The 16,301-nt window shown below is 42.5% G+C and overlaps 1 protein-coding gene across 1 annotated transcript in view; it reads right to left on the bottom strand.

The window, feature by feature from the left end:
* Window positions 1-5,439, bottom strand: part of ARHGAP35 (Rho GTPase activating protein 35) — an 83,066-nt gene extending 77,627 nt beyond the window's left edge. Inside the window, exon 1 of the mRNA XM_006772026.2 lies at window positions 1,562-5,439. Within this exon, the coding sequence (XP_006772089.1) occupies window positions 1,562-5,251 (3,690 nt within the window). The 5' untranslated portion in view covers window positions 5,252-5,439. The remainder of the gene's footprint in view (window positions 1-1,561) is intronic.
* Window positions 5,440-16,301: the final 10,862 nt, after the last annotated feature.

Below are 16,301 nucleotides of genomic sequence, written 5' to 3'. Positions count from 1 at the left end.
GAGGTCATGGTTCGATTCCCAGTCAACGCACATGCCTAGTTGTGGGCTCAATCCCCAGTGTGGGGTGTGCAGGAGATAGCCAATCAATGATTCTCTCTCATCATTGATGTTTCTATCTCTCTCTCCCTCTCCCTTCCTCTCTAAGATCAATAAAAATATATTTAAAATAAAAATATATTTTAAAAAAAGAAGTTCTTAGGTAAAAAGTGCTCATTACCAGCATGGATGCAGCGACCTCAGGTGCTCACCCTATCCAGCCGTTTTCTGCTGAGCCTACACAGCGTGTGCTCTTTACATTTTAAAACATGGTTTGTTTGGGAATTGTGTTTTAAAAGCATTATTTTCAACAGGTATTAAAAACAGAAGTCAGAAAAACAGTTATAATTCGCAGTGTGCTATTATGCCACTTTCCTAATTCCCAGGTGTGCAAACACCCCCACAAATCTGAATCCTGTCAGCATTTAAAGAAGCTGTGCTGGCAACACTGGGAGTGGAGGAGGAAGAGAAGACAAAACGTTCAAAATGTTTGGATCCCAGTATCATTAAACAGGAGCTTTAAGGAAATACTGGGACGTAGGTCAGGCTACTTTCTGGCTTCATGCTTTCAATGGGTCTGTTCTCTACCAACCTTTGGAGAACAAAATACCAAAGGCAGATAAAGGCATCCAAGCAGAAAAACAAACCGAGGGAAAACCAGATAGGAAAAGAATGCCTATCATATTTATTAATATCAGCTCAGAGGGGGAGAGGAACAGAACAAAAATGATACAACCTTGCCCCTTTCTGACCCTGTAAATATGGGACAGGTTTAGAAGTCACGGTGGTAAGATCCTTATTTTTCATTTACATACCTGAATACCCTTTACTGATTTGTGCCAATAAAATAATTATCACTTTTTCTCACCTAAACTGTTATGGGGAAGAGGAGCCAGTAAGACATGTATGCGTGAGCTGTTTGTTTAGCAGTAAGACTGAGGCACACAATTTTGGATTCTGGTATTTAAGTGAAGGAAGAACAAGCATATCATCACTAGCTGGGCAACTTGTCAGAATACTGACAAGTTCAACACTTTCTGCTCATTTTGGTAATTATCATTTTGAACAAAGACAAGTCAAGCTGTCTATTCAAGGTTCTTACTATTGAGAACACCAGCAGTAGCTATCAAAAACACTGCCTACTTTTTTTGTATTAAATATATTTTTATTGATTTCAGAGAGGAAGGGAGAGGGAGAGAGAGAGAGAAACATCAATGATGAGAGAGAATCATTGATCAGCTGCCTCCTGCATGCCCCTTACTAAGGATCAAGCCAGCAACCAGGGCATGTGCCACGACCAGGAATCAAACCGTGACTTCTTGGTTCACGGGTCAAAGCTCTCAACCACAGAGCAACACCAGCCAGGCAACACTGCTTACTTTTATATGCTAAGTCAAAGAAAGAGTAAACACACACACACACAGTTTTACCAGAGGAAGCTGTCCTTGAAAATCATCATCAGTAAACTCTCACCAAGATACTGTGCAAGCTACTTCTATGACTCATTTCTAAACTGGTGTCTTACCTTAGTGTTCCTTCTTAGACTGCGAAGAATATTTCTCCTCCTTGGATCTTCATCTGTTTCATATGGAATGACAGCATTGTCCCCTTTATAACCTTGGGACGCCTGGTCCTCCTCTTTCTTCCGGATGGGTCCCAGCTCATCATCGCTCCCCACGCTGAAGCTGGTTCGATAACTAGCAAACCTCCCGAGGCGGCTGCACCTTGTCCTGTATAGCACTGGCTTGCTCACCATGGAAACTTTCCGGCCTCGCTCTAGAGAGCTAGTGTCCATTTCACTATCAGAACCATTCCCACTGCCATTAGACTGGGCTTTGTTGATATTCCGAATGGTGATGATCTTGCCTTGGGTGCTGTCGTGGGGCACTGAGTATATGTTTTCTTCTTCATTCCTTGGCTTGACCACAGCATCCATGGGTTCGGCGTAATCAGAAGGATCGAACCCATCTGGAGGTAGCCAGGTGCTACAAGACATGGACTTCCTCTGTCCATCTCTATGGCCTTGGTCTAAGTAAGACAGATCCCCCTTTGTAATTTCAAAATGGACAGGAGGCTTTGGTTTGACTGGCGGAGGTACTTTGTTGTTCAAAGTTGTTTTACTCTCAAAGTTGCTCATGAATAAAGACAGCCCATCATTTCCCTCCAGTTCCATAGAGAACTTAGAATGATCTTTGGACAGGGAAGGCAGTGATGTGTCTTCTCGAAATAGGCTGTAAGAAGGGGGCTCGATATCCTCTTCTGAATCCTGCAGGTTTGAGTTGCAGAGCGGAGAGCCCGCCCGAGGAGAGTTGAACACCTCCTCCGTGGTGCTACAGGCCTCGGCAGCGTTATCGTACATATGAGTAGCCTCAATGATGTTCTTTTTCTCCACCACATCTTTAAAAAACGGGTGGAAGAGCTCAAGTTTATGCTGGGGCTGGCTACAGGGAATGCTTGTGAATCTGCCATCAATTTCTTGAGCAATCTCCTCCCCCTCAGTCAGCTGTTCCCGACTTAAGTCGTTGTCCAGGACATCTATAGCGCCATCAGTGAGTGCGACCAGCTGGATGGGGATAATGTCCTGCACTTCACAAAGAAAGGCACGTAGCATAGCCAGGGAGGCCTTACGTTTGGCTGAATAAAAAACAATGTACCCATGGACTAAACGGCTTTTCCTGATGCTAAACGAGGAATGGTATGAAAGAATAGACAGTTCAATGCGCTTCTTGTGTAGTCCGATTGGTAGTTCAAGTAAAACAGAGTTGTTGCTCCCACAATGGGAAGATTTACAGGATTGGGACTGAAGGACAGGCAAGAGTATGTCGTCTGCACTAAAAGGATCTCCACACATCAAACACATGACAATTCGCAGGTCAACATCAGCCAGATCTTTGATGCTAGCAGTAGAACTGACCAGGTTTAAGTTGCGCTTAGAGTCCAGGAGTCCTTTCAAAACTTGACTGATGTGCTTTTCGTTAATGTTGCGTCCGTAACTAATGCCTGCAGAGGCAGGGTCCACAAAGACACACTGAAGTTTGCTAGCAATCTGCTGACCTTGTTGTATTAAGCTATGCAGGGTCTCGCCACTGGTGTCTCCTCTCTTGTTAACCAAAATCAGTGTCAGTGGGAGATGGACTAAATGATTATCTCGCCTACCAAGTGTGGACTCTCTACTCTTCTCTATACTCTCCACCACATAGGACAGAGACTCCTTTGAATTGTAAAGGCAGAGACATCCGTGGGGCTGAAATGTTGGCGTTTGGAAAGAGTTCACAGGAAGCCTGACATTGCCTTCTATTGGCCTCAGGGAAAGCTCATACATTTTACCATCTATCACGTACTTGTCATCATTTGTACAAAGAGCTCGAATCTCATTGGCCAACTCTCGGGCAAGACCATCTTTGCCCAAGATAACCAAGTTGATTCGATCAATGTTGGGGTCAGAAAGTGAATTTTTCTGATTCCGGTCAGATGGCCGGATAAACCAAGAGCTAATCAAGTGCTCAATCTTAGCATCCACGCAGGCCGGGCAGCTAGGGCACGTTTCTTTCGTTGGGTGGTACACAAAATGAATGTGCTTCAGAATAAGGGCATCGCGCTCCGCTTGGAGCTTCTGTAATGCTTTAAATCGCTGTTCCTCCCCCAGAACATCCTGAATGACCCCCATCTTCTCCTTGCTGGGCTTGGCATCCAGCTCTAGCTCATAGAACAATTCTGAATATTCCACAAGCAGCTCCTGAAACTCTTCCTTTGCTCTGTCTATAATCTGCTTTTGGTGTTTCCCATAGATGTCCATGTATACAGACTCTTCCAGCCACTGGTAGAAATCTTCATTCATGATGAAACTACGGGCCTCTTCCCAAGGTTTCCCAGGAGTTATGAAAGGCGAGGTCTCCAGGTTTTCTTTAAATGCCCTTCTCATCTCAGCTCTTTTCCTCTCGTTCCGTAGTTTCTCTAAGTGGGCCTCGTACAGCTGCTCTGCGGGGCCCGTATCCATTAAGTCAAAGGGAATCCGCTCATTCTCCATGTTGTCAATGTGGCTGGTGGCATCCCACGGGGTCTCCTCAAGCACAACAAACCACTTCAAGAACTCTGACTTGGTCTCCAAGAGCTTTTTGGCTTTTATGCAGCTTAGGTGGTCTATTTCATCTAGACTGGGGATAAGAGCTTCAAAAGCTAATGGCAGGGCTGCCAGGTACAGCTTCCTTCTGCGCTCAATGTGCTCGTGCTTGAGGCGGTGGATGTGCTGGAGAAAGAGCTTCCTGGCTTTCTGAGTCCCTTCCAGGTAGACATAGTCCTGGTACTCGGGAGAGGCCTGCATCTTTCGGCTGACACTTAGCCAGTTCTCATTGTGGTTTTTCACAATGCGACTCACCAGCCACTCATATTTGTCTTTTGCCGTAGCTATCTGCTGACTCTGCTGCTTGAGAGCTTCAAAGTAAGGAATGATTTTCGTCTTTCCCCGGTTTTTATCAATGAGCTGCACTAAGGTGCTGAAAGCCAAGTCCACGTTCACGTTGGATCTTGCAGAGGTTTCCACAACCTGGAGGTTCTTTTTGCTTAAGGCAAAAGTATGTGCATCTCTAATGTACCGCTCAACGCCTTCGTCACACTTAGTCAGGACCACCACTATGGGTTTTTTTGTTTTTGCAAGCTGATTGTAGAGATTGGAGACAAACTTGAGCTGGTCATCAAAGTTCCTATTCATGCCCCTGCTAACGTCAATACCAAGAAGAAAACCATCAATTAGCAGCTTTCCATCTGACATTTGTTTCTGCTCAAAGTCCTGCTCCAGCCCCAGCTGGTCAGTGCAAAAGTACATGAGTTTCTCAGCAGAGGCGAGCTTGGTCGCAGCAGCTCTCTTGATATAGGGCTGTAGGGCCGTGCTTCGATGAGGTTGAAAAGTCTGATCATCAATGAATTCAGTCTGCTCCACAATGTGCATCTTACATTCCACACAATCCTCCAGGGATCGGCTAACTTCTCCCCAGTAGAGAAAGTGGTCATTATTGACCACTCGCCCACCAAAGTCACTGGTGCTGAGGACAGAGGTATGGTCCAAGTGAAATTCATCAGCACTTGGGCGCACGAAGCGGTTGCACAGACAAGACTTCCCAATGCCGCACTGGCCCTTCTCCTTCTCGGTCCCAGACAATCCCACCACACTGATGTTGTAGGTGGGAATGCGGACATCTTGCTTTCTTGCCATCATCATCGTCGACACATCCTGCCACAATCAGCCACTTCCGAGATCAGATTAGTGTTTTCCAGTGGACCCGATGGCTTCCCAACATTATCAGCAGGGGCTGGCTGTCCATGCAGCAGTGTCAGGTCCTGTAGTGCTTGTGTACCAGTACAAGGTCAGTTTTTGCCACTTCTCATCGCCAAATAGCCAACATTTCCTCCTAGATGGAGGAAAAAAAGAAAACCCATCAGTATCATCATTTTGGAATTCAATTATAATCACTGAACTACAGCAGAAATTGATATTCTTATTCAACAAATGCAGTAAACAATGAATGTTCCAGACCTAATACTGGTTGAACATGTAAGACTGAATAGGAATGCCATAAATGTACCCTCAGAGAGGTACAATGTCCTCTAACAGAGGAAGACATACAGTAAGCAGTGTGCTAAGTGCTAAAACAAGGGTTTGAGGGCTGCTTGGAAAAACTGCTGATTCCAAGGATAGGACAGGATTAGTACAAGATGAGCCTGGAACATCTTGTTGTGCAAGAAAGGAAGTGCTAGAAAAAAATGATAGAATGCCTCATAAGGATACAGGAGCCAGTCAAAGGGGCTCCCACAGGTCAAATCTGAGACAGTCTGAGCACCAAACTAAGTACAGTAAGGAATTGTAAGCCTTTGCAAAATAAAGAGACCTCAGGTCGTACTATTGGATCAGACAAGAATCACCACTTGACGCTAAATCTAGGGGGAGATTTTGATGAGGAGCAACGTATTTGTACGTAATTGAGGTGTTCTCTGAAAGGCTACTTACTAGTTGCAAAGGAAAAAATAAAAACAACAACACTAATTATACAGTGGAGAAACTGGGCAACACTTTGGGTAATGAAAATTATCATCACCAAAGAGGGCTAGAAGAACATCATGAGCCTCAAATGTGTTCCCCCGGGAGGCTACATCACTATGCAGTATGACGCTTAGAATCCATTACCTCATCCTAATAACAAGGAAACATCAGAAAAATACAAAATGAGCTAGAATCTGTTTAAAAATGGGGGAAGGGGTACACCCTATACTTTTAAAAAAATAGCAACATCATAATTGACAAAGAATGGTTATGTAAACATTACAGATTAAAGGAGGCTAAAAAGGGACATCCTAACTAAATGCAATTACCTGACCCAGACTGAATTGTGCACCAGAGAGGGGTAAAGGGGGATGCTATACAGGACATTATTAGATGAATTAACAACACTGGACTATAATGGAATATTAAATAAAAGAATTTTACTTATGTAAATTTATGAAGCTGATTTAACATTCATGTGAGAGAACAGCCATGCTCTTAGGAAATACACTCTGAAATATTTTGGGGGGAAGGGTCATAATGTATGTTACTGGTCCAGAAAAAAACCCTCACTAAGTTTATATAGAAAGTAAGAATGCAAATGAGGAGGTAAAATATCAATAATAGATGAATGGCAAAGTATATAGGATATTCCTTTGTGCTATTTTAATTTTGCAACTTTCTACAAGTCTGTAATTATTTCCAAATAAAAAGTTGTTTATTTTTTAACATAGTTTTTTATTGGTTTCAGGGAGGAAGGAAGAGAGAGAGAGATAGAAATTTCTACGATGAGAGAGAATCACTGATTGGCTGCCTCCTGCATGCCCCTCACTGGGGAATGAGCCCACAACCCAGACATGTGCCCTTGGACAGAATCAAACCCGGGCCCCTTTAGTCCACAGGCTGACGCTCTATCCACTGAGCCAAACCAGCTAGAGCATAAAAAGTTTTTTAATGTGTGAATATGGCGTGGTTTCCCTGACAAGAACACAAGCTCGCCCGGCCAGTATGGCTCAGTGGTTGAGCCCTGACCTAAAACCAGGAGGTCTTGGTTCAATTCCGGTCAGGGCACATGCCCAGGTTGTGGGCTCCATCCCCAGTGGGAGGTGTGCAGCCAATCAATGATTTTCTCTCATCATTGATGTTTTGCTCTCTCCCTCTCCCTTTCTCTCTGAAATCAATAAAAATATATTAAGAAAAAAAGAACATAAGCTCTGTGAGGACAAGTCCCAACTGCCTTGTTCAATTTTTTTTTTTTTTGATCCTCACCCGAGGATATTTTTCCATTGATTTTCAGACAGAATGGAAGAGAGGGAAACTCAGAGAGAATTATCGATGTGAGAGAAACACATGAATTGATTGCCTCCTGCATGCACCCTGACCAGGGCGAAGCCTGCAAACAAGGTACGTGCCCTTGACTGGAATCGAACTCAGGACCCTGTGGTCCATAGGCCGACGCTCTATCCACTGAGCCAAACTGGCTAGGGCCTATCTTGTTCACTTCTGCGTCCTCAGTTAATGACACAGTGCTTGACACAAATATTACTGAAAAACTGGATAAATGAATGACTATGAGAGCATATTAAAGAGTCTTCAAATCCAGTCTTTTAGATTTAGGAAAACCTTTGTGAAAGATGTTACATCTCAGGTGAGACCTGAAGTAGACGGAATGAAATGAGCAAAGACTCCTCTCTCTCCAGAAAAAAAAGCATGGGCGATGGGGGAACCAGCTGAAACCAAGTGTGAGTGGGGAAGCGATGGGAGAAATGCACTAGCTGGTGAGCAGGAGCCAGATCAAGCCACTTGCAGAGAGCTTAGACTCTTTTCCTGAAGGTTGTGGAAGCACAGACTGTGGCTGAAAAGTGGCATCGTGCAGGGCTTAAAGTTTGAATAGATGAAGTAATACAATGTTATGATGTCTTACAAATTCTTTAGAAACTTTCTAGCTAAGTAAGTCAGATGTGTAGCCTCTGGCTGCCTCTACAGAAATGGTCTCTGACTACTACTGTTTATGTTGCACTGCCATCTACTTAGACGCACAAGTAAGACTGCAAAACTGCAACCAAATAGATAGACAGTTTCCTGAGAGCACCCAAAGAGGAGAATTTAAAATAAACAGTAATTTTCTCTTGAATCTCATTTATGTCTGACAGATACCCAATATTTCCACAACCTTACTACGTTTTTGTGGCCTATCTCATAAGAAATGTTGCCAGAAGTCAGACACCAAACGTTATTCTGACTGAGACTATGGGGCAATGACTGGGAGAGCACAGTTGTCCCCTATGATAACTTCTCAGACCTTTCCAAAACACCCGTATCTTCCTCTGATACCCAGAAAGTCAAACCCCCTCTGGAAACAAAACGTGGCTGGATGTGGTATGTAAAACTCATGACTATTTTCAAAAGAGAAATCTCAGCCACTGCAAGCAATGGCCTCCAGATAACCTTAGCGGCATGCTCCTACAGAAGCTAAGTTCCAGATTCCGGCAGGCACCCATGGGAGAGACAAGACAAAATAAATCTTCCCGAGCCCCACCCCCACCCCAGCCCCCACCTCCCTGGGGAATTGCTTACCTAAGTAAAATTATGAGATGTTTATGAATACCTAAATAAAGTATGTTTACACACATCCTCTGAAATACCTGAAAAGGAAAGCTGGAAATCTAAGTGCTTTTGCACATTACTCTGTAGCGCACATACACAATTTTGTTTCAACCCATGAGGCCTGGGTTGTTAAAACGGAGACTCACGTGGGAATGTTGATGAAGGTTTCAAGGGTGCTGCTCCCAATACAGGGCCCTTCTCTATCAATTCCTAATCCCAGGGACTAGCAGGAGTCAAGGCCACCCATTTGATCAATCTTGAAACACACCTTGGTGACACAGGTCCTACTTCAAGTGACTGCTGCACGCACCTGGCAAATCAGTCCACGTATTCTCTGTAAAGTGGGCCAAATAATCTCCCTTCACAGAAATCTCAGGAAAACACACCCTGATCTGCTCTTAAACCTCAAGAAACAAAGATATTGACTCAATTCTGAACTATCATCCATTCAATACCTGCTTAGTTACAATTTTTAATGGCATGTTACTTTATTTAGTCCATTCAGGTTAGTCTCAGTTATCTAAAGGAAGCTAAAGAAATTAACATTCTCAACTCAAGAATGTAGCAACTGATATTTTAAACCCAGAATGCTAACTAACTTTTAAAAAGCCACACCAAAGAGAGAGAGAGAGAGAGAGAGAGAGAGAGAGAGAGAGAAGAAGAAAAAAGCTGGCATGGGAGTGGTTAATTTTTGGACACCTGGTAACTTTCCACTTGTTGGAAACCTAATAGGTTTCCTGGTATAAGTATGCTCTTCTTACATGTCTGTCTTTGATGTCTGGATAATGCAGTTTTACTAGTTCCTCAATTGGACTGAATTACACAGTAAACAAAGACTGTTATAAATCTAAAAACGTCTTAAACACTTGGTTTAAAGGAAATAACCTTAAGTGCTTGGTCACAAACACATTCAACTTTTCTAAGAGGTGGGTAAAAAAAAATTAGCTGAGTCACTAAATTTAATGATCTGAAGGCCACAGAGAAAGAGAAAGTAGAAGACAACGCATGTCTTTAATTTTAATCTGATGGGAACTGGTGTTCTTAGTAGGCAACTAAGTTTCTCCAACAGCAAAATCTGAACGTCCATTCTAATCATCTGCCAATACTAATCCTTTTAAAACTGAAGAGTTACTGCAGAGGGGGCAAAAATATCCTTTAAAATAGTAACTCCTTTTATTTTTCAGATTTACAGAGCTACTTGTATTAGAAAAATAAAAAACACAGAACTTAACACTTAATTTTATGCCATTAAGTCAACTACTTCAGAAAGAAAAATAATTCTAGAGTATTTTCAATTCTTTGTCACAAATATATGTCATGAAAACATAATATGAACATATGAGAACTTCTTAGAACCTGTCACCAGATTCCCAGAGTTGTTTATTTGATGTGTTTAACCAAGACACCAATTCCCCAAAGGGCGCCTCAACTGGAAGGCAGGAGGAGGGTGTTTCTTACACCTCTCCAAACACCCAGGGCAAGAAGTGCTAACATTCCCAAGACAGTACACATTTCACAGGACACAGAAATGCCTGTGATCCGGCATTACTATGGCTGCTAAAGTGCATATATACTGTCAACAACTCTATCAGTGTTTCACCCTCTACTCTGCAACCCCATGTCCACCACCCAGCCCAAGAGGAAATGTTTCTGGGCTCTGTGATCTGGATTGCTCCATGATACACACACAGGTCCTTAACCAAACTACCATCTCTCCCTATGAGTACGGTCAACAAATTCTGAAAATGCGTTTATTTCCAAACAACATATATAGAACACCACCAAATAATACTATAATATTATATAATAATAACCATAAGTATTTGTAAACAAAATATAAATATTATAAATAAAATATTATTATAGATTATAGCTATATAATAATTATATTGTGTAATAATATAATATGAAATAATTTCATAGGGAGCTGTTAGCAAAGGAAAGAAAATACTTGTTACCATCATTTTTAAAAAAAATTAATCCTCACACGAGGATACATTTTCCATTAATTTTTTGAGAGTGGGGCCATCGATGCGAGAGAAAACACATCAATTGGCCATTCCAACGTTGGGGCTCGAAAATGAACCTGAAACCCAAGTATGTCCCCTTAACAGGGATTGGAAACCAAGACCCTTCAGTGCATGGGCTGGTGCTCTAACCACTGAGCCCATCGGTCAGGGTAACACCTTAAATTTCTGAATGGGTTTTCAAAGCTATGAATTACCCCCAGCAGTTGGTTAAAATGTTTGCAATAAGTTGATACATGATAAGATTCAGAGCTACAGGAGAAAAGAAAGGGCTCTAACTAGGAAACATTTTCCCTGTAAGAGACTCCTAAAGGAGAATTTGGTAGACGAATTTATTTTCCAAATGAGCCAGGAAGGATTGAATATAGAAGCTCGAGTAAGAGAACACTACTCTGTGGTCTACTGAACCACTCAATTTAAACAAAATATTCTCTGAAGTCCCAACATTTTCATTTTCATATCAATAAGCATTAAAGTAAATTTTCTTAAGGTTGGAAGTGGAGTTCAAGGTCCTTATTCACCCAATTCATTCATCTGTGAAATCAAGATGAATTTATAAAACCTTTAAGTGAGTGATGTGCACAAATGATATTTTAGGGTATTTAGCTGTAAACAGAAATTATCACCTTCGTGAACCTAACCTATGTAGTCTCCATTTCCTCTGTGTGACTTCTGTGAAGCAATGCCCTTATTCTGCTCATCTCTTCGCCACATGAGAAGTGTCTTATGAAAGGACATCAAACTCAACAAACTCTACTACTGAATAGAAAAGAACTGATGACCCCAACTACAGAGCAGCTAAATCTTCTCCTTCCTTCATGATATTTCAAAGGAGTTAAGCGTTTTTGGATTATCTAGTCTCTGATCTTTAGAATTGAGAACTGAGCTGTCCATCAACCAAATCAAAAACAGATTTATACAGCTAAGATGATGTGTTGAAACAAAGAATGAATGGGACACTGAACTTGCTGATGAGAATCTTGCAGTGTACTTGAGATGTAATACTTTTACTTAACAATAACTAAACCACAAGACAATAGATGGCATAGACCATTTCCTGGGGCCCAGAGAAAGGAGGAGATTCAGCTCTGGGTGGCTGGGGAAGGTATCAGACAGAGCTGAAGTAAAATCAGAATTGGTACGTAAGATTGGCAGGGCTTGGAGAGATGGCCCAAGTCTAAAAATGTGAACGGGCATGGATAATGGTGACCAAAATGGAAAAGCAACAAATATGGTTTGGGACAGACTGACTGAACTAGTTTTCATGCATGGGAGGTAGAAGATGAGAAGGGCAGCCAGGGCTCAGACTATGAACAGACTGTACTTTTACCTGTGAGAATTGAATATGAAAATAATCTTTTATCCCACCAGTGTTATTTACTGTATTAACACTGCTATCTCAACTCTTCACCCAACAAATCAACATAGTCTAAGACAGTGATGGCAAACCTATGACACGTGTGTCAGAGGTGACATGCGAACTCATTTTTTTGGTTGATTTTTCTTTGTTAAATGGCATTTAAATATATAAAATAAGTATCAAAAATATAGGTCTTCGTTTTACTATGGTTGCAAATATCAAAAAATTTCTATATGTGACATGGCACCAGAGTTAAGTTAGGGTTTTTTAAAATGCTGACACGCCGAGCTCAAAAGGTTCGCCATCACTGGTCTAAGAAGTGGATCATTTTACATAAAAGAAAGCTCTAGCCTTAGCCGGTTTGGTTCAGTAGATAGAGCATAGGCCTGTGGACTGAAGGGTCCCAGGTTCAATCCAGTCAAGGGCATATGCCTGGCTTGATTCCCAGTAGGGGGAGTGTAGGAGACAGCGGATCAATGATTCTCTCTCCCTCTCCCTTCCTCTCTGAAATCAATAAAAATATATTTAAAAATAAAGAAAGCTCAGGCAGCTGATCGATGTTTCTCTCTTATCGATGTTTCTAACTTTCTATCTCTCTCCCTTCCTCTCTGTGAAAAATAAATAAAATATATTAAAAAAAAAAAAGAAAAGAAAGCTCCATTTGAATATGGCAGTTACATTTTTACCTTCCAGTCCAATGCAAGTTAACGTAACAACACGGGGAAATGGGGCAGAAAACTATGGATTTACAAAGGAAGCAGAGCACACCTACTGCTGTTTAGTGTAGGAGGGAAGCTTTCCTCAGAGCCCCAGAATCTCACTCTATCACTAGGGCTCGGGTTACAGGAAATCTCTGAAATGGGTCACCTGGATCTTTGGAAAGACTGATTTAAGTGTTTAACCATCTGGTATTGAAACATGGAATCTCACACAACAGATGGGCTATTCTTGGACACTGGGTATATGTGTGCATTCAGCTCTCACTATACCTTCTGCCAACTCAACGGACAGCACTCTCCAGAGAGCCCAATGAGGCAAACACAAGGGCTCAAAAACAATTTTCAAGGACTGATAACTCAGATGTTTAGTTTGAAAATAATCTGACATTGTTTTTTTAAATATTTTTTTGTTAATCCTCACCTGAAGATACTTTTTCCACTGATTTTTAGAGAGAGTGGAAGAGAGGGAGAGAGGAGAGAAAGAGAGAGAAACGAATGGCTGCCTCCCACACATGCCCTGACTCGGCTGGGAATGAACCTGCAATACAAGTATGTGCCCTTGACTGGAAATTGAACCTGTGATCCGTTGGTGGGCGGCTGACACTCTACTGACAAACACCAGCCAGGGATGGCTTACAGTTAGTTTTTGTTTGTTTTTTTAAATATATTTTATTGATTTTTTTTACAGAGAGGAGGAAGGGAGAGGGATAGAGAGTTAGAAACATCGATTGGCTGCCTCCTGCACACCTCCTACTGGGGATGTGTCCACAACCAAGGTACATGCCCTTGACCGGAATCGAACCTGGGACCCTTCAGTCCGCAGGCCGACGCTCTATCTATCCACTGAGCCAAACCAGTTAGGGCTACAGTTAGTTTTTTTAAAAAGCAACTAGAAAAGAGTCTCTGACTCTTTACATGCCATTTGTCATTTTTGCAAATGTCATTTCCTGCTCCTTGGGATTCATTTGCTACCATCCCCAAGCCCTGGAAAAGTCACCTCTCAATTCCAGCACAGAAAAACAGAACTCTGCAGCCACCTTACCACCTAGCCAGCCCCATGGAACAAAGCAAGCAGCCCACTCTTCACCCTGACACAGTTCTCATGCTCTGAGGTGTGCAGAACTCTACAAGCCGGTCCCAAAGAAACACAATTTCTAAGCCAAGTTATTCACAGCATGAAATCAAATTCCCCTGATGAATGAAGGGGGCTGCTTTCAGCAAAAGCACTTCCTTGAACTTTATCCTCACCAGCTTTCTACCAGGTAGCTCTGGAGTTCTAATCAAGCTATCTGATCAAAGCAACTAGAAACAAAGACAAAACCAAACGCTGAGAAATCTTTCTCACCGATGCAGCACAATTTCTCTGGGTTACTTATATTAAGAAAAACAACAAGGAAACAGGATTTCTGATAAGCTGTAAAAATATTCCACAGCAAAGAAAATGCAAAACCAAAGCCAATTTGAAACTGAAGGCACTCCAATAAACCTCAGTCTCACAGGCTGTGTACCATTAATACTGTGAGCTAAGATTCTTACCAAACCAATATACAAAACCACAGCCAGGCCCTAGCCAGTTCGCCTCAGTGGATAGAACGTCTGCCTGTGGACTGAAGGGTCCCAGGTTCGATTCCAGTCAAGGGCACATACCTCAGTTGCAGGCTCGACCCCCAGGGTCCTGTGCGGGAGGCAACCAATTGATGTGTCTCATATCGATGTTTCTCCCCCCCCGATAAGCCCATTAAAGCTCTAACATTTTATTTTCCTATGTGTATACAAGAATTATACAAAAGGTAGGAGAAAATGCTTTTCCAAATGTGATTAAAAACACACACACACACACACACACACACAAAATACAGCCAGGTCTTACCTTTGAATTTCCTGGTATTCAGATCAATTTTATATTGATTTTTGAAATGGTAAAGAAAACAAAATTATTTCAGCTGTTATTTCTGAGCACTTATGATCTACTTAGTTTTTTTTTTTTTAACTTCTCAGTAGAAAAAGTTTTTCAAAGAATGTTCACCATAAAAATTTCTCTGAATATGCAAGAGTGGTGGCACTGTCCAGCCAAATGTGCTTTGCAGAAGACAGCGCTGAAGAAACAGGCATTTCTGTCAATTGGGAAAAATAGGTCAGGTTATTTTCGAGTCCAACAGTAAGCCTTACTATTCTAATCCCAGATGGCATTCTAAGATGGCATGAGGATTTCAGCCCATTATTTCTAATTATTCCTCATTACTCATTTGCATTATTCTATAAATTGCCAGTTCTAAAACAGGCAACTATCCTATATAATAAAAGCCAATTATGCTAAGTGTCCAGTCGGCCATTCAACCAATCAAAGCGTAATATGCTAATGATGTGCTAAGGCCGCTCAACTGCTCCCTATAAAGTGCACTGACCACCAGGGGGCAGACAGTTGACTGGTTGACCAGTCACCATGATGTGCAATGACCACAAGGGGGCAGAGGCTTCAATCAGTAGGTTAGCTTGCTGTTGGGGTCTGGCCGATCGGGACTGAGCAAGATGAGCCAGGCACATCCTGGAGCCCTCCTGCGGTCCCTCCTCTGCTGGCCAACCTCCCATGTCCCTCCCCAGCCCTGATTGTGCACCAGTGGGGTCCCTCAGCCTGGCCTGCACCCTCTTGCAATCTGGGACCCCCTTGGGGGATGTCAGAGGGCCAGTTTCAGCCCAATAGCGGAATGACCAGTTGTTCCTGCAGGCACAAAAGGCTAATATGCAAATCAGCCAAATGGCAGAACAACCAACTGGTATGACATGCACTGACCACCCGGGGCAGACACTCAACTCAGGAGCTCCCCCTGGTGGTCAGTGTGCTCCCACAGGGGGAGCGGCACTCAGCCAGAAGCCTCACCTGCCTCTGCAGCAGCACTAAGGATATCCAACTGACAGCTTAGGCGTGCTCCCTGTGGAGAACGGACCTAAGCCGTCAGTTGGACATCCCCCGAGGGCTCCCGGACTGCAAGAGGGCACAGGCCGGGCTGAGGGACCCGCCCCTGCCCCCGAGTGCATGAATTTCGTGCACCAGGCCTCTAGTAAGTAATAAAAGTTATTCCACCTGTATTGATGATAAGAACAATGGTCATACAGAAACAGAACAAAGGCAACTTCTAAATCCAGCAAATTTTAGTAGAGAACAATTTGGACCCACAGATTAAAGAATTCAGGATTCACACAAGCCAAATCAATACTCAGATCCCTCCTTTCCATTTTCTGGCCTCCACGTTTACTTACACTTGCCTTGCTTGAAATGAATTTAAAAACAGAAGTCTGAGAGAAATGAAGAAGAAAAAAAAGAATACTACAAGACAGAACATGGAAAGGGACCAGGATCAGCACTAAATTGTGCCCTAGGCCCAATTAATCATATGTGAAAATCTGCAAATTGAGGTATGTATAACTGAGGAAATGAATATATAAGTTAATATCTCTAACTAGATTAACAAGCTAGATTTTTCTGGATGAAAAGATAGTGTATGTAGGCACTCTTAACA

This window comes from Myotis davidii, unplaced genomic scaffold (assembly GCF_000327345.1).
Source record: "Myotis davidii unplaced genomic scaffold, ASM32734v1 scaffold566, whole genome shotgun sequence".
Classification (NCBI taxonomy): Eukaryota; Metazoa; Chordata; class Mammalia; order Chiroptera; family Vespertilionidae; genus Myotis; species Myotis davidii.
Note: the sequence above shows the minus strand (reverse complement) of the source record. Positions and strands in the feature narration are given on the sequence as shown.